The following is a 13,994-nucleotide window of genomic DNA, read 5'->3' on the forward strand; positions in this document are numbered from 1 at the left end:
CGTCCCACCCGATCGACGCGAGAGAGAATCGGCACGAAGTGTTACGCGAGCGTAACGATTCTACGTCCATTCCGTGTTTTTAGCCGGCCGACCCGCCTAGGTCAAGAACGTGATTGCGCTTTGCGCAACGGTAGAGCTCGTGCGTGTTCCTCTCTAAACGCTCCGATTAATCGAGCGCCCGGTATGTTATATACTCGTATATATATGCGCCCGAGAGTTAAGAAGGCTTTTACGCGATCCATCATCCTCCAGCAGCGCAGATCTCGATCGATGCCTTTAACGGCGCACGAAATATGTATCGTAATTGAAACAATAAGTGGCAAAAAGTACGTGAGAGCGCAATAAGCGCTCTCCTTAAACGAACGGTCTGAAAGGCCTTTAATGCGGATATGCATCCGCCGCGAGCGCGGAGTGGGGTGGTCCCGCGGAGAAATTATACATCAATTATACGTCAAAGTTAATGGTGGCTCAATTAGATAATTGTAATAATTTTGTAATTCGACGTGTGTGCGGGTAGGTAATTAAGTATAGATCGATTGGCAGAATCGAGAGAAAGAGAGAGAAAGAGAGAGTCCTCCCCCTTTTCCTCTCGCGCGCAACACAGGAAGAAAACAATGTTCGCCGACTGCTGCAGTGCACGCCGGCAAAGAGTCCGGCGTGGTCCGTCGCTCTTTTCCCTATCGCTTCCAATTGCACGAGGGAGAGAGAAACAGAGAGAGAGAGAAAGAGAGACCCCCTCCGGAGGCGATAATTATAATCGAATCAAGTTCTCGTCAAAGAGAGTCGCGACTTTCATCCTCGCGATTAGATAAACATTGCCTCGCCAATCACCTGTCGTTCAAGAGAACCGCAGTCGATGATAATTAACAGCTTAATCGACAAAACGATCGTATTTACGACCGTACCGAAAATGATCGATGTAAAACCGCGTACGCGCTCCACTTGCTAGTGGCCGATGGCCGCGAGGCAAACGAAAAGGTGCGCGACATTGGAAAGTTCGCCGACGTTCGACGCCTGATGTACGCGACACGCGTTAAAACGTAGCCGCCGTTTTTTTTGCACAGCGGCCCCGCTTCGAGAGCTGAACTCCGCGCTCTCTCTTCGATTTCAATAACGCACTCCGGACACCGGAATTCCGGTTCAACGAGCATCATCGCCGCGGCAATACGAGCTACGTGCGTGCCTCCTCGGGACGTATCCCTGTCACGCTCAGAAACCCTCACCGCCCGAAGAGAGGCTTCGGGGGTTCCGATAGAACGGAACTAACGCGCGTTCGCAGCGGTCCTCGTGAAAAAAGACAAACGCGTACTTATCGCGCGTAAAAACTTCACTCTCCTGTCAGTCCTGTCATTTCACATGCCGAGTCCGACGGTTTTCTTATATACGTTCAATCTTCGCACACGATCGCCGCCTCGGCGGCAAACGATTGGGGTATTAGAACGCCGACAAGGTTTCGCACTTTGTTTAACCGCTCGCTTATATACGAAAGTAACACAGAGCGGATCGATTTTGATTGCAACGCGAAGTCGCGTTCTCGAAACTAGATCACCTCCTTCCTCCTTTTACCGTGCAGACAGAGTATTGAAAATTGTTAATCATTATCGAAACATTGATATCAATGCCATCTCAATTAATCATCAATGCAAATACGCGGGCTGCGCGCGACCGTCGACGGTGTCGTGCAATTTTGATACTTTCTAAGCTAGCGATTTCGCGATGTTCGATAATGCCCGATAACGCCGGACAAGCTCGCGGGAAGTAAGTCAGAAGTGATTCGACCGATCTTTACAGCCCCCTGCACGATAAAGGGGGCTCGTGAGAAAAACATTCTTATCACACGGAGCGGCTTTCACCGTGGAAATAAAAGCGGATCGATAGCGGCCGAGCCGATCCGGCAAAAACGTCCCGCGCGAGCGACGTTGGGGCAAAAAATTGCATCAGACCTAAATATGGGGGATTGAAAACCAATCGAGGAATATAATCGACTACCAGACGCGGAGAAAAGCAATAAAATCGATAGCCCCGGAGAGGCACATTCGTTCAAACGTCGTACTCGCTTCCAATCAGTATTAGTTTCAACGTTATCGTGTATAATTGTTTCTCTAGAATCACGGGAGTTCTCCTCTCTCGGTGATAAGGTACCTACTATCTGTCCGTCGTGCGCGCGCAAACGTCAATAAGAGATCGCGTTTCGAAGCCCGACGGCAATAAGCGTGTATAATATTTTGATTGCGGCGCGACGCGAGACGAGAAAGTTTGATTTCCTTTCTCGCGTTCTGAGATTCTTTCGCGACGCCGCTGTCCGACAACAATAGAGACATCCGTATATACTGACAAGGTACCTATTGAGGTGTCGAGAGAAGTACAGAAAAAGAGATTGCAATATCGATCCCATTTACCAGCGAAGCGGATTGCACGGCATTGGCTTCATCTATATGTTAATCGTCAAGTATCTATACGAGGAAGTCGTTATTTTTAGATTGCCAATTACGATTCGATTAAATAAAACACTGTCGCGACGCTACCGGTATCTCTCGAAAACGAACAACAAATTAAGATTAAATCGTCACGAGATCGTCGTTAGTATATAAGACGGTACTTTGGCGATTTCTCTTTTGATATATATTTCCCTTTTCCCGTTCAGCGAAACTGTTACTCACCAGTTACACCCTCAGTTTAGAAGAGACGATCGATATATCTATATGAGAAACATCGGGGAGGGTGTTTCATGGCAACCTACCAAACAGGGTTTCGTCCCTCAGGGTGATTAACCTTTAGAATACGTAATATTTCGAAGACACGCTATACACAATCGCTGTCACGTTTTACTTTTGCTCATAATCTGTTGCAAAGTTTTATGTTTTATAACTTTATTGCGTACGTATCAAAAAATATGTTCTGAAAGAAAACTCTGGGAAATCATGGAAGTAAATTAAAATTTGAGACGTAGGGCGATGATATAATAAATTTCGTGGAGGTCCTGTATGCTCCGATTAAGAGATTAAGGATAATGTATACACGTATTAATTCGCGTGCGTGCATATATTTAACCCACGTTCCTAATCGGCAATACTTTTCTGGAGCGCGCTGTAATTGTCGATTAATCGTCTGTCACTACCAGCGGGCGCCCAAGTCGGTCGGGCCGCATATTATTTGTGCCCCACATACCGTCATTTTTACGGGAAACGTCGGATCGAGCTGCATGCGCGAGTGCGCCCCGAGCCGTGGATCATAAATATGCGCGGCCGTCATTTTCTCGCCGGCGATGTTATAGGTATGCCAGCCCGTCCGGGAGAGGAAGGAGCAACCAGAACGCGACCGGCAATGGCGCGAGTCGTTTGCATAAATCATCGTCCTTTATTTATCTTGCCCCGCGCGCTCGCTCGCTCCATTATCCGCGCGCGTACACGTCCACTTTTAATAGCGTATGTAACGCGCGATTGAACGGATCTCGCGACAGAGAGAACCTGATTGCGAGAGAGGCGGTTGCGACGACGACGGTCGTCGCGCGGCTGTGAATCGTTTCGAGGAGCGAAACTCCTCTCTCGATGAATGAAGCCTCAAGGATCGAAACCTCACCGCGATTCGCGAGCCCGGCCGTCGGTGTTTTCCTCCTAAATTATATCTGCGCTTCCTGCACGGCGTGTTAAGGCGACACGTTGCGCAGACTCCGCGATCTAAAATACTCCCGCCGATCAATATCCATAAAACTCTCGCGTTTGTGGCGCGCGCCACACGCGATCCTCTCGTCGGCGCGTCGCACGCGCGTCTCACACGAGGAATCTCGCTCTGAGATCCGTTCGTATATATCGCGTTAGAAGATCGCATTTTCACAACGATAGCAGAGGCGTTAACGTAACGACGTGCATGCTTGCGGCTGAAAATGAAGGATATAGCCACGGGCGTGCCTCGCTTCAGAACTCTAAATTGCAAAAAGTAGCTCGACTTTGACGTGCGTGAGATTAGGTATAAATTCGTATTAGAATTGCACTTCCGTTCGTAGAATTTACACGAGGAGAGCGTGTCCAGCGGGGCTGTCGACCGAATCGTTCGCCTATATACCGATCAAGCGGAAATCGTCGACGAAAATAACTGCAGTAAGGTCAGACTCGCGGCGATAAGATTTAATTGCGCGTATAACTGCCGCTTATCAAGCGCTTCCTTCTGACTTTGTCTTGTCGTTGCGCCGCGCGATTAATCGCCGGGTGCAAAAGTCAATTGAGCGAAAGGTGGCCAGTCACACCGGTGGCGCGAGACGTTCCGTCGAAAAATTGCAAATCATTCCGCTCGCATTTTTCTATATCGACGAGGGAGGATCAAACGTGAGAGTCGCTGCGTAAGTCTGTTAAAATTAAAAATATCGGACCCAGTCTCCTCGGGAAAGCGACAGAATCTTGAAAACTTTCTGATTTTCTCGTCGCCAAGATGTTCGCGACACTCCGGCGAAGACGAGGTGACCGCGAGGGAATACCTTCAAGAGCCCCGATGCTTTGAATGTCTTCCACTCAGTCGGCGCCCACGAATGCATGCAGCGGGTATGCGCGTATATCGCGCGACAAATCGATGAGTCATGCCGCCTCGGGGACGGCCGTTCTCAGTCCCGACGTGACACGCGAGGATAATTTTTGTCGTTTTCCTACGGGAGACCGACGAGGCATGCGGTTGACGCGGGGAATCTAAGCGCGAATCGCGTTCGCGAAAAACAAATCTACGTAATCGGCTGATTATATATACAATTTTTGCCTCGCGCGACATTTTCTCACGTAGACAGCTGCTCGATCGCAGTTGCCGACTCGCCTTTACGCTCGCGCGCGTTTATAGAATTGTGCAAGAGGCGCGGGTATCCGGAGTGGACTTTGCGCGTACAGGTTTTGCATAAGCACATTTGTTTTCGCTTGTATATATATATATATAAATTTAAGGACGACTCGCGCAGCCTCCATCGATCCGCCGTCGTGCCCGCACGGACGGACTCTCGAGATCGACCTCGAAAACGGCCCTCGGTAATTCCGGCGCCGCGCCGATCGCACCTGCGCATCCTTGGGCAAGGCAGCAGCTGCGGCCTTGACATCGGAGGCGGCCGCGTATATCGCGAGGGCGACACTTTCAAGAGGCAGGATCTCGAGAACAGGTCGAACGTTCGTCTGTCCGCCGCTTTTCGAAATTGTATATCGATCTACTGCGAACCGCGGAGCGCGTCGATGTTACCGATAATATAAGCACTCCGATTCCCCGCGCGCGGATCTGATCGCGAGATGCGCGAGTCGAGAACAATTAAGCCTGGAGGATTTACCCTGGAGCATGTTGTGGTCGGCATCCTCGTCCGCGTGGTAGCGGACGCCGCCGATCGAAGAGGACAGCAGGCTCATTTTCGTTGGACGTTGTCCTGACCCGGGTGCTTAACGCGACGCCGTCGTCCTCGATACAGCCGAGCGGCGCCGAGGAGCGGAGTCCGCGAACCGGCGCGGCGCGGCGGTTCGCGAGAGGCCGCCTGGCCCGTGCGCTCGCGGAGCTATTGGCGTGCGCTCGCGGCACGGCCACGGGCGAGCCAATCGAATCGACGTGCGGAAACCTTGCGGGAGACTCGCGGGCCTCACGGACCACGGAGAGCTCGCGAAAAGCTGCCGGCCATGGGCTGCCGACTCCGGAACGTCACTTTCTCCCGACGGCGACGGCGGCGGCGGCGGCGGCGACGGCGACGGCGGTTACTCCCGATACCTCCTGCACCTGCGACGGCGCATCCGCCGTCTCCCCCAGGATCGTTTTCCCTCCCCCTCCCCCGTGTACTTTCGGACCAGGCGGCCGCGGACGCGGAGACTCGTTCGAGGATCGACGCGGACCACGCGGCTCCGAACGCGACCACTGGACAATTTGACAGCTCGCACGGCGGCCACTCCGGCGTTGTCACTCCGGCTTGACTGGCACCGCTGGCACTGCCCCGCCAGGCCGAGTACGCGTCCAGGCGGTGTAGCGAGCGTCCGCGCCGCGTCCCGCACCGCCGTTTTGCCGTGGAACACGGCGGCGCATGACGCGCGATCAATAACAGTCACCGCCGCGCCGCGCCGCGTCCCGCACCGTCGCCGGCGGCGGCTGCGCTATCGCGTCGTTATCGCCACGCGCTGATGTAAGGTGGCGGACACGGGTAAAAGAGACCGAGCTCCTGTTGGCCGCTGATGACCGATTAATATCTTAATAATAATAATAACAATAATAATAAATTCTTTATCTTCGCCCCGAAACATCTACGCGCGCCAATTTAACCGTACGAGGACGTCTCTCGATTCCGAGGAAGCAGTTATATCGCACGCGCGTTTTCCTCCCTTCCTGCCTCGCCTCCCTGAATGATCGCCCGGCGAAATCGCGGCGTGGACGGCGCGGAGCGAAAAATGATATGCGAACGTCAAACGACGTTGCGCACATCCTTTCGTTTATTTTCATCATTGGAATAATTAACGGCAATACAGCGTACATCACCTCGCGTATCGCGTTACGCATCGCTCGCCGGCGTGCCCGCCGAATTATTTCCTTCGTTCCGCAACGCCTCGGACTCGCGTTATAACCGCGCGCGGAGAGATGTGATCAGATATTGGAGAAAGTTCCGGTTATCATTGTTCGCGATGCTTCACAGGACACGCAACGAACGCCGCCGCCGTACATCGTTGTACGATTTATGTAGGTCTCCGCGTTCCTTCGCTCTCTCGCGCTCTGTATGTCGCATTGCGTAATAACATATCGCCGCTACTGCTGTTACGTGGAGAACTGCGATATACGGAATAACGAAAGCCCGAAAACATTCGGCTAATTTGAGAATGCTTCGTAATGTCTTTTTAATCGCGAGCTGCGCGACTAATATTATCGTCTCTCACACTATATTGACCTTTTCCGAGTGAAAGGAATATTGCATCTATTTTTACATATTATTACGTCTTTATGTCATATCAGTTTTATATTATTTTTCTATATGTAACATGTTATGTCAAAGTTTAATCCGCGGGGCAGGAAGGGTGGGAATTTTTTCGAAGGGCGTGCGCCGGGAATGACTCGGCAGATCGAGTTTTGCGTCGCGACCTCGCGAATTGCCGCGTTCGCGTTTCCTGCAGCCGCGCGCGGGCATTATTCATCACGGCGCTGACATCGCGGCGCGTTGCATTTTACGCGTGCGTTCATGCATACGCGAGCGTGTCCGTTTCGACCGACTAAGTGAACTCGCGGAGAGTAATTCACCTGTCCCGTTACACACGCCGAACGGGATTAACGTCTTAGCGTCGTCCACGCCGCGCCGGCCGGTGGACGACTTCGTCGCACGCGGCCTGATCCCGAGGGGACACCGTACGTCGGGCGCGTGCCGTCGCTCGGCTTAATTTCGTAATTTCCTTCTTTCGACTCGATTACAATTTCGCGACGGTTAAGATAAGTTTCTGCCTGTCTTTCGAAAGTACACTTACGCGCCGCGACCGGCGATAAATGCACGAGCCGGATACACCTTCACGCGACTTCCGTACGCGTATATATAGGAATCGACTTTCCAACCCGATAAGAAACGTCAGGTCGTGACACATATATAATTTTACACGTTGCAACGGTATACGCTCGCGGCGGGCCCGCGCTTACTTCGTTTAATTAATAGGATAACCCGCGTGTTATCGCGGGCTATATCTGATGATTAACCGCGCGCGGCGCGCGGAGTAAATAACTAAACGGCTGTCATCTCGCGTGGCGCGCGACGCACGCACGAAAAACCCGTCGTCGCCGGTCCATTAACGCCGAAGGACTTCGATTCGCGCCAGCGCCAGGCGTATATAGTAATTAATTGTTCCTCTACTGTACATGGGAAAACCGGCTCCGCTTCCTCCGCGGATGCGCGGTGTCAACGTAACGTATAACGTGTATTTATGTCTCCGCCGCGTTAAAAATCCGCCGCGGAAACGTCACGCGCGGTGATCCGCCTTCACCGCGGCACGTTTCCCATCGGGCGCATTTTTTCCCCGCTTCCATGAGAAAAGCGATCCCCCTCCCCCTCCCCTCCCCCGATTATCTCGAGACGGATCCTCCGCTCGCAATGACCGAGGGGAGGAGGAGGAGGGCGAAGACTCTTCGTCTAATTACGGTCAGCCTGGATCGGTAATTGGCGTGGCCCACCCACCCATCATCGCGCACTGCATGGATTCCACCGGTCGAAAGTCCAAATTATTATCCTAGCCTAATTTCACCGGGATACCGCATGAAGAAGCGTGTACTGGTTCTCGCTTCCGGTCGTGCGGCGAGCGCGAGCGAACTGCAGGTGTCCAATCATCGCCGCGATAAGAGTATCCCCGCGGATTCGTTTCGTTTTCCACGGCCTGCAGGGCGGATAGCCGAAGGCAGCGTAACCGATGTTTATACATCCCCTCGCCGTCCCCCCTCCGAGGAGATTGCACGTTTGCAATAATAATATCTACAATGTAACGTATAGGAGAGTATCGGCTATTGCGGTAAGACCCGAGGTTCCATAGGAGTCTCACCTAATTATCGGTAAACGCGTCCCGCCTTATCTCTTGCGATACGCCGTATTAATGATATATAATCAGGACCGATGGACAATACACGGGGATACATACGCTTCTACGCCGGCTCGAATCGAGCGTATATACCCCTCGACTTTCGCGAACCTCCTCGGGGATTCCTCGCCGGTCCACTTCACCTATACCCTCGCGTGGACCCGCTCTTCGCGAAGAAATACGGGAACGTATCTCTTCGCGCTTCCTGCTATTAGAAGAAATTACTATTCCGGGCATGATATCGGCGCGGCGCGGCGCGTAGCGGAGCCGATTCCTCTTACCGATCACCGCGTTCTCAGGATCGATAGACAATTAGGATTGCGTTAGACGAAGGGAGGCACAATGAAACCTCGCTTATGAGAAACACCGCTTCATCTGTCGTCGAAATTATATGCCTACATCGAGCCCGTAGAGATGCCGATGTAGATATTCGATTAAGAAAGGACTTCAATTTGACGGGACGAATACGTTCTCCATCGGTTTCCGGCGGGGAAGGGGGAAAAGCGAAGGGTGATTCGCGTTTCCATTTCATCTCGCGCGCACGCGGAGCCGTATAAGTACGTTTCCCCACGTCGTAAAGTGAATTATCTTACGAGCGCGCGCGCGCGATTCCACGGCGAGAGAGTCTCGCGGAAAAGTCGGCCTTGCGTTTTCTGCGGTTAGAAAACGATCACGTCGATTTCACGCGACCATCGCCGTGGATCGATGTGATCTTGATCATCCGGTCTATCGCCATCCGCGCGAGCCACGAACTTTTACCCGAGAGCGCGCCGCGATCGTCTCATCCCTCCCTCGACCTTTCCCTGACCCGAGAGATCGGTCGCCGCCGTACGTAATACATCCTTTTCCCTCTTCCTCTTTCCGCAGGTGGAGGATCGCACGCGCGCGTGCTCTGGAAAGCTTTCAATTTGCCCCCCGGAGAAAACCGCCGTTTCCGTTTCACCGTTATCGCAATCGCGACTGACGGCCGCGCGCCGCGCGCGATGCAGCTGCATGCAGCGGCGCGTCCGGGCATATTCTTTTTTTTTTTTTTTTACTCGCCGCTCTTCTCGATCGGTATGCGAGACTAATCGTCGTGGCGGAGCTACCTAACGACCCGTTGCGATCCGATACCGTAACGCTGTTGTCGTCGTCGTCGTTGTGTCGTCCCGCGGTTACGCTCGACACTCGCGCTCGCGCGGCCTATCTGTCCGAGCGCGCGTTTATCCGTTCGTACACGTGCACCATCCCGAAGCGTCATTCTCTCCGCTCCGCTGCTGTCGATCGTTTGACACGCGTGACGAGAGTAGAAGCTAAGCGATCTATCTGTTTTATCGAATCTTGGTTTTTTTTTCCGCTCGACAGACTCGTCGGCTGTCGTACGTGTATTATTTTAGCTTTTATTTACGCTCCACCTAGTTCACGTTCTATTCTATGATCTGTATATTTTTTTATGCTCTCTGCTCACCGCGCGTTCTTGCCTTACAATCTATAATACTATATCCACCGCCTTGTGTGCTCCAATTATCTTGTTTTTACTACAGGTGGGTCAACAGCTCTACTGGCGCCGTACCATCTTTTTCATTCATGTCGTTGATAGTTATCCGAACTGTATATAAATCAATCTCTCGTACGTACGCAATAAAGTTATCATCATTATCATCATTATCTAGAGCGACCTCGACCAGGCTTCGATTAACTTAATTGACGATTAATTCAATCGCATTCAATTGTTTATAGCAATTTTCTTAATGTGAATCATGGTTACCTCTAATTTAATAAAAAAGAAAAATTCATAATTTTATTCATGTTAGCGAAATACAACACATGTTACTCAACAAATTAATCGTCGATTAAATCGGACTTGATCGATTAGATCGGATTTGATTTGAAACACTTTCAAAAATACAGCACGTTGGAATGAGTAATGGTAAAAAAAAAATTTCAAGTATTCCGCTTTAAGAAAGGAACAATTCGATCTCGAAAGTTCGCGATGTTTCGCGGCGAAGACTTTCCAGGCCAGATTCGTCCACGTGTGATTGCTCTCGCGGGCGCGCGCATTAAAATACCTATATACTCATAGGCGCGTCATTTGACGCGCGCGTCACGCGTCATTTGAGAAATAAGATTAAGTATACCAGGGCACAAATAATCGGCCCGTAGACGTCGATTCGATGTCTATAGACATCGAATCAATGTTTAGAAACGTCGAATCGAGGTCTATGTGGACCGTCATTTCTGCCTGGCAGTGACTTCTAGTACTGTCGCGTTTACAAATGAATTTATCCAACTGCAAATTAAAGCGTTATCGCATTTTTTGTCGCCAGTGTTCAAAATTTCATGCCTCAGTGAGGATTAAAAATTATAACTGTTTCCGACAAAGAAACATTGCTATAAATTATGACGCGTGACGCGCTTATATGAGTATAAGGTACCTTTAATCTAAACTATTGACCTTGTCGAGGAAACGGGATGAAGATGGATCGCTGTAAAACCTCTGGGAATCTTCGGAATCATCATCCGTCCGGGAAATCGCGACTCGCGAGAGGCTGGGTCGACGGGAAAGTAAGTATCCGACTTCGATGAATGAAGCTCTCGTTAACGAATTAGGAAAGCTAGTCTGCATTGATTCGCTGTCATTCGCGAGCTGTCAATTACACTTGGTAATAAAATAAAAATTATCGATTGTCGAATAGCGAGCTCTTTACTTTACAAATATATCAACTCGCGTTATCCAATCGCTATTTGCGTCATTCGGAAGTTTATATAAAATGGCATTTGTTTTTTTTTTTTACAAACGTTTTCACCCGACGATAAAAAAAAAAGCCGACGTGACGCGGGAGGATCGCGGCATGCGAGATTCAGACCGCGAGTGCAGGGGTTTTACGTAATCGCATGCCGGCATAGTTTTCAGCGAGGAAAGTGTGTAATCGACCGACGACGTGTCGCGTCCACGCGCCGAACGGCGGTCGGCGGCGTAAGGCGCGTTACGACGGGATTATACACGGCGCGTGTATAATAAACAAGAGCTTCGACCGGGCGGCGCGGCGCGCGACTCCGATCGTCAAAGTCCTTCTTTTCTCGCCCACAGGAACGACACGGCCGGTCCTGCTTGCACGACGCGAAGAGTCGCAAGGGAGGCATTCTTCATTCCGCGCGTCCGCCGCGGCGCCGTCGCGAGTGACGGTTCTTCCTATTAATCGAAAAGAAAGTTTAATACCGTCGAGTTCCCGGCGGGCATTAACGGTCGTTATCCGTCCGATAAATTCCTGCATGCGCGCCTTCCCGGATTTTTTAATCCCCCCCCCCCCCCCCATCGCCGACCGACTGACGGCTCGCTGTTACGCGACGGCTCTCGCGCGGGAATAATTGCAGCGGGAGAATTAATTCCGCGTTATCGGTATACTCCCCGACGAGACGTCGGGAACGGTATATATACGGATACCCGGGAACCCGTTTCTGTCCGCGTCGGACAGATGTGCGGAACCGATCGACTCTCCTCGTCGACAGCGGTAACGTCTCGTTAGAGGCTGCGAAATGTCACGAGCTGCGTTATCGCACAGCCTATAGCCGTAAGGAATGTTTCGTAACGAATGTCGTAATACCCGCAGCTTCGCGTTACAATGGTTTCGATAATCAGCCGTTTCACCCGGGAGCGGGGTGGGAGGAGGGGGGGAAGGGCCGTCTAACGAACCGACTTCGGCTCGAGCCGAAGTATCGCTTATCAATTAATTTATTAATAGAATAACACTCCTGTCACTCGCGCTATACAATGCCTCACCGTTCCGCGTCCAGCTGTCGGGGTCGTGGCAGAGCATGGTCCAGTCGTCCTCCAGATCCTGGGAAGTCGCCATTGGCTGATGCGGACGATCTTGTCGGGAGTAAATAGAGACCTCGCGTTCGCGCGTGTATGTAACCACCTGTGTCGCCGGTGAATCCTCTCGGAGAAGGTCCTCTCGCGGGTCCTATACACTCGAGAGAATCAAAGCCGACAATTAACCTCGCGTTCAACGCGCGCGACGTCCGATCGCGCGAGGATCCCCGCGAAAACCGCGCGAAAACGACCACCGGGCGACAATCTATCGCTTGCTCGCGACGACGTCGGCACGATCGCGCACGCGGCCGAACGAACGAACGGGAAACGAAAGGCAGCAACACCGAGCCGAGGTTGAAGCACATGAGCGTTAAAGCCGACACCCGGTCGCACGCGCGTTCCACGCTCCTGCACACACGCACCTGAACGCACGGAACGCGGCACCGTTCCACCTCTGCTCGCTCGCCCCGTCCGCATACTCGGTCGCCGAGTTTCGCGTTGTTTATTTTTAAAAGCGCGTCTCTCAGGCCGTCCGCCTGTCAACACACACGCGTGTATGTACACAACACGGGCGACGACGCGACGCGACGACGCTTTTGGGACTTACTGTACGTATACGTAGTATAAGTTTTCAAAAGTTTCCCGCCCAAGGATACAGAAAAATGGATAAAATAAAAACGACGTCATCATTGATTTCAATTCAAATTATTGTAAATTGGACTTAAAATTTGAAAATGAAAAACTAATAATTTGAGATTGTAAGTGTCGAGCTTACAGAGTAACTCTGATCAGACGATCCTCGAAGTGTTAAGCCGTTTTAAAAACAAAAATTTGGAATACATTTTCTTTTTTAGAGAAATAGGAAAATTAATTCATCTATCTAAACAATTTAAAAGTATACTGAAGGACGATTAGATGAACGATAATAGATAATAGATAAAAATGATTGTTTCATTTCATTCTGTTTTTTTTAAATCCTTGACCTGAAAACCTTTGAATTCTGACTACGTAATTCCGATTATGTTACAGATGACGCCGCTTTTGTCACGCGATGATTGATAAGACAGATCGCGCGATTTCGATCCGATTAACGATCTCGGAGTAGACTTCGAGTGAGCGATATAACGATTGATAAAATGCCCATCTGTTGCTTATCTTTCTTTCATGTACATCTTCCTTTTGTTATATCGTCAAGATTATATTTTTAATACTTCTTTGTCCCTTGTTCGCATGCGAACGTGCCAAAAAAAATGACAAACGAAATTTCCCATGATATTTCGTAAACAACTTGTGGTCGTAAATCGCGGAATTAAAGGCATTATCATTGTGATGTATTCAGTGGCGCGAGAGCTGTAAGACACAAAAAGGTGAATTTTTACAAAATTCTCATTTAAATAATCGTTGAATTATGCAAAAAGCATATTATTTGTCTTCTAAACGTCTCTTTAGAAAACAGGATTGAAAGTCGAGACGCTCTCGAGAAACGTTAATTTGGAATTATTCGCGGATTGTCCGTGATTTTTTGCTCCGATCGGTTTTTCAGCCATTTATCAAAATCCTTTAGAATTACAATTATTCTAAATACAAAAATTCCCGACGGCTTACGACATCCGCAAGAATGCGCAGCGCCTGAAACGGATAAAACCAGTCTCTGGACGCAAGAG

The 13,994-nt window shown here is 50.6% G+C and overlaps 1 protein-coding gene across 2 annotated transcripts in view; it reads right to left on the reverse strand.

Annotated features, from left to right (window-relative positions):
- Positions 1-12,614, reverse strand: part of LOC105452340 (cerebellar degeneration-related protein 2) — a 30,133-nt gene extending 17,519 nt beyond the window's left edge. The window contains exon 1 of one of the 2 annotated variants that reach the window (XM_011693350.1): positions 12,298-12,614. In XM_011693350.1, coding sequence (XP_011691652.1) covers positions 12,298-12,370 — 73 coding nt within the window. In that variant the 5' untranslated portion in view covers positions 12,371-12,614. Of the gene's footprint in view, positions 1-5,293; positions 5,418-12,297 lie in introns of those variants that run through there. The other variant, XM_011693349.1, reaches the window with a different exon arrangement.
- Between the last annotated feature and the right edge of the window lie 1,380 nt (positions 12,615-13,994).

This window comes from Wasmannia auropunctata, unplaced genomic scaffold (assembly GCF_000956235.1).
Source record: "Wasmannia auropunctata unplaced genomic scaffold, wasmannia.A_1.0 LD336033.1, whole genome shotgun sequence".
Lineage (NCBI taxonomy): Eukaryota > Metazoa > Arthropoda > Insecta > Hymenoptera > Formicidae > Wasmannia > Wasmannia auropunctata.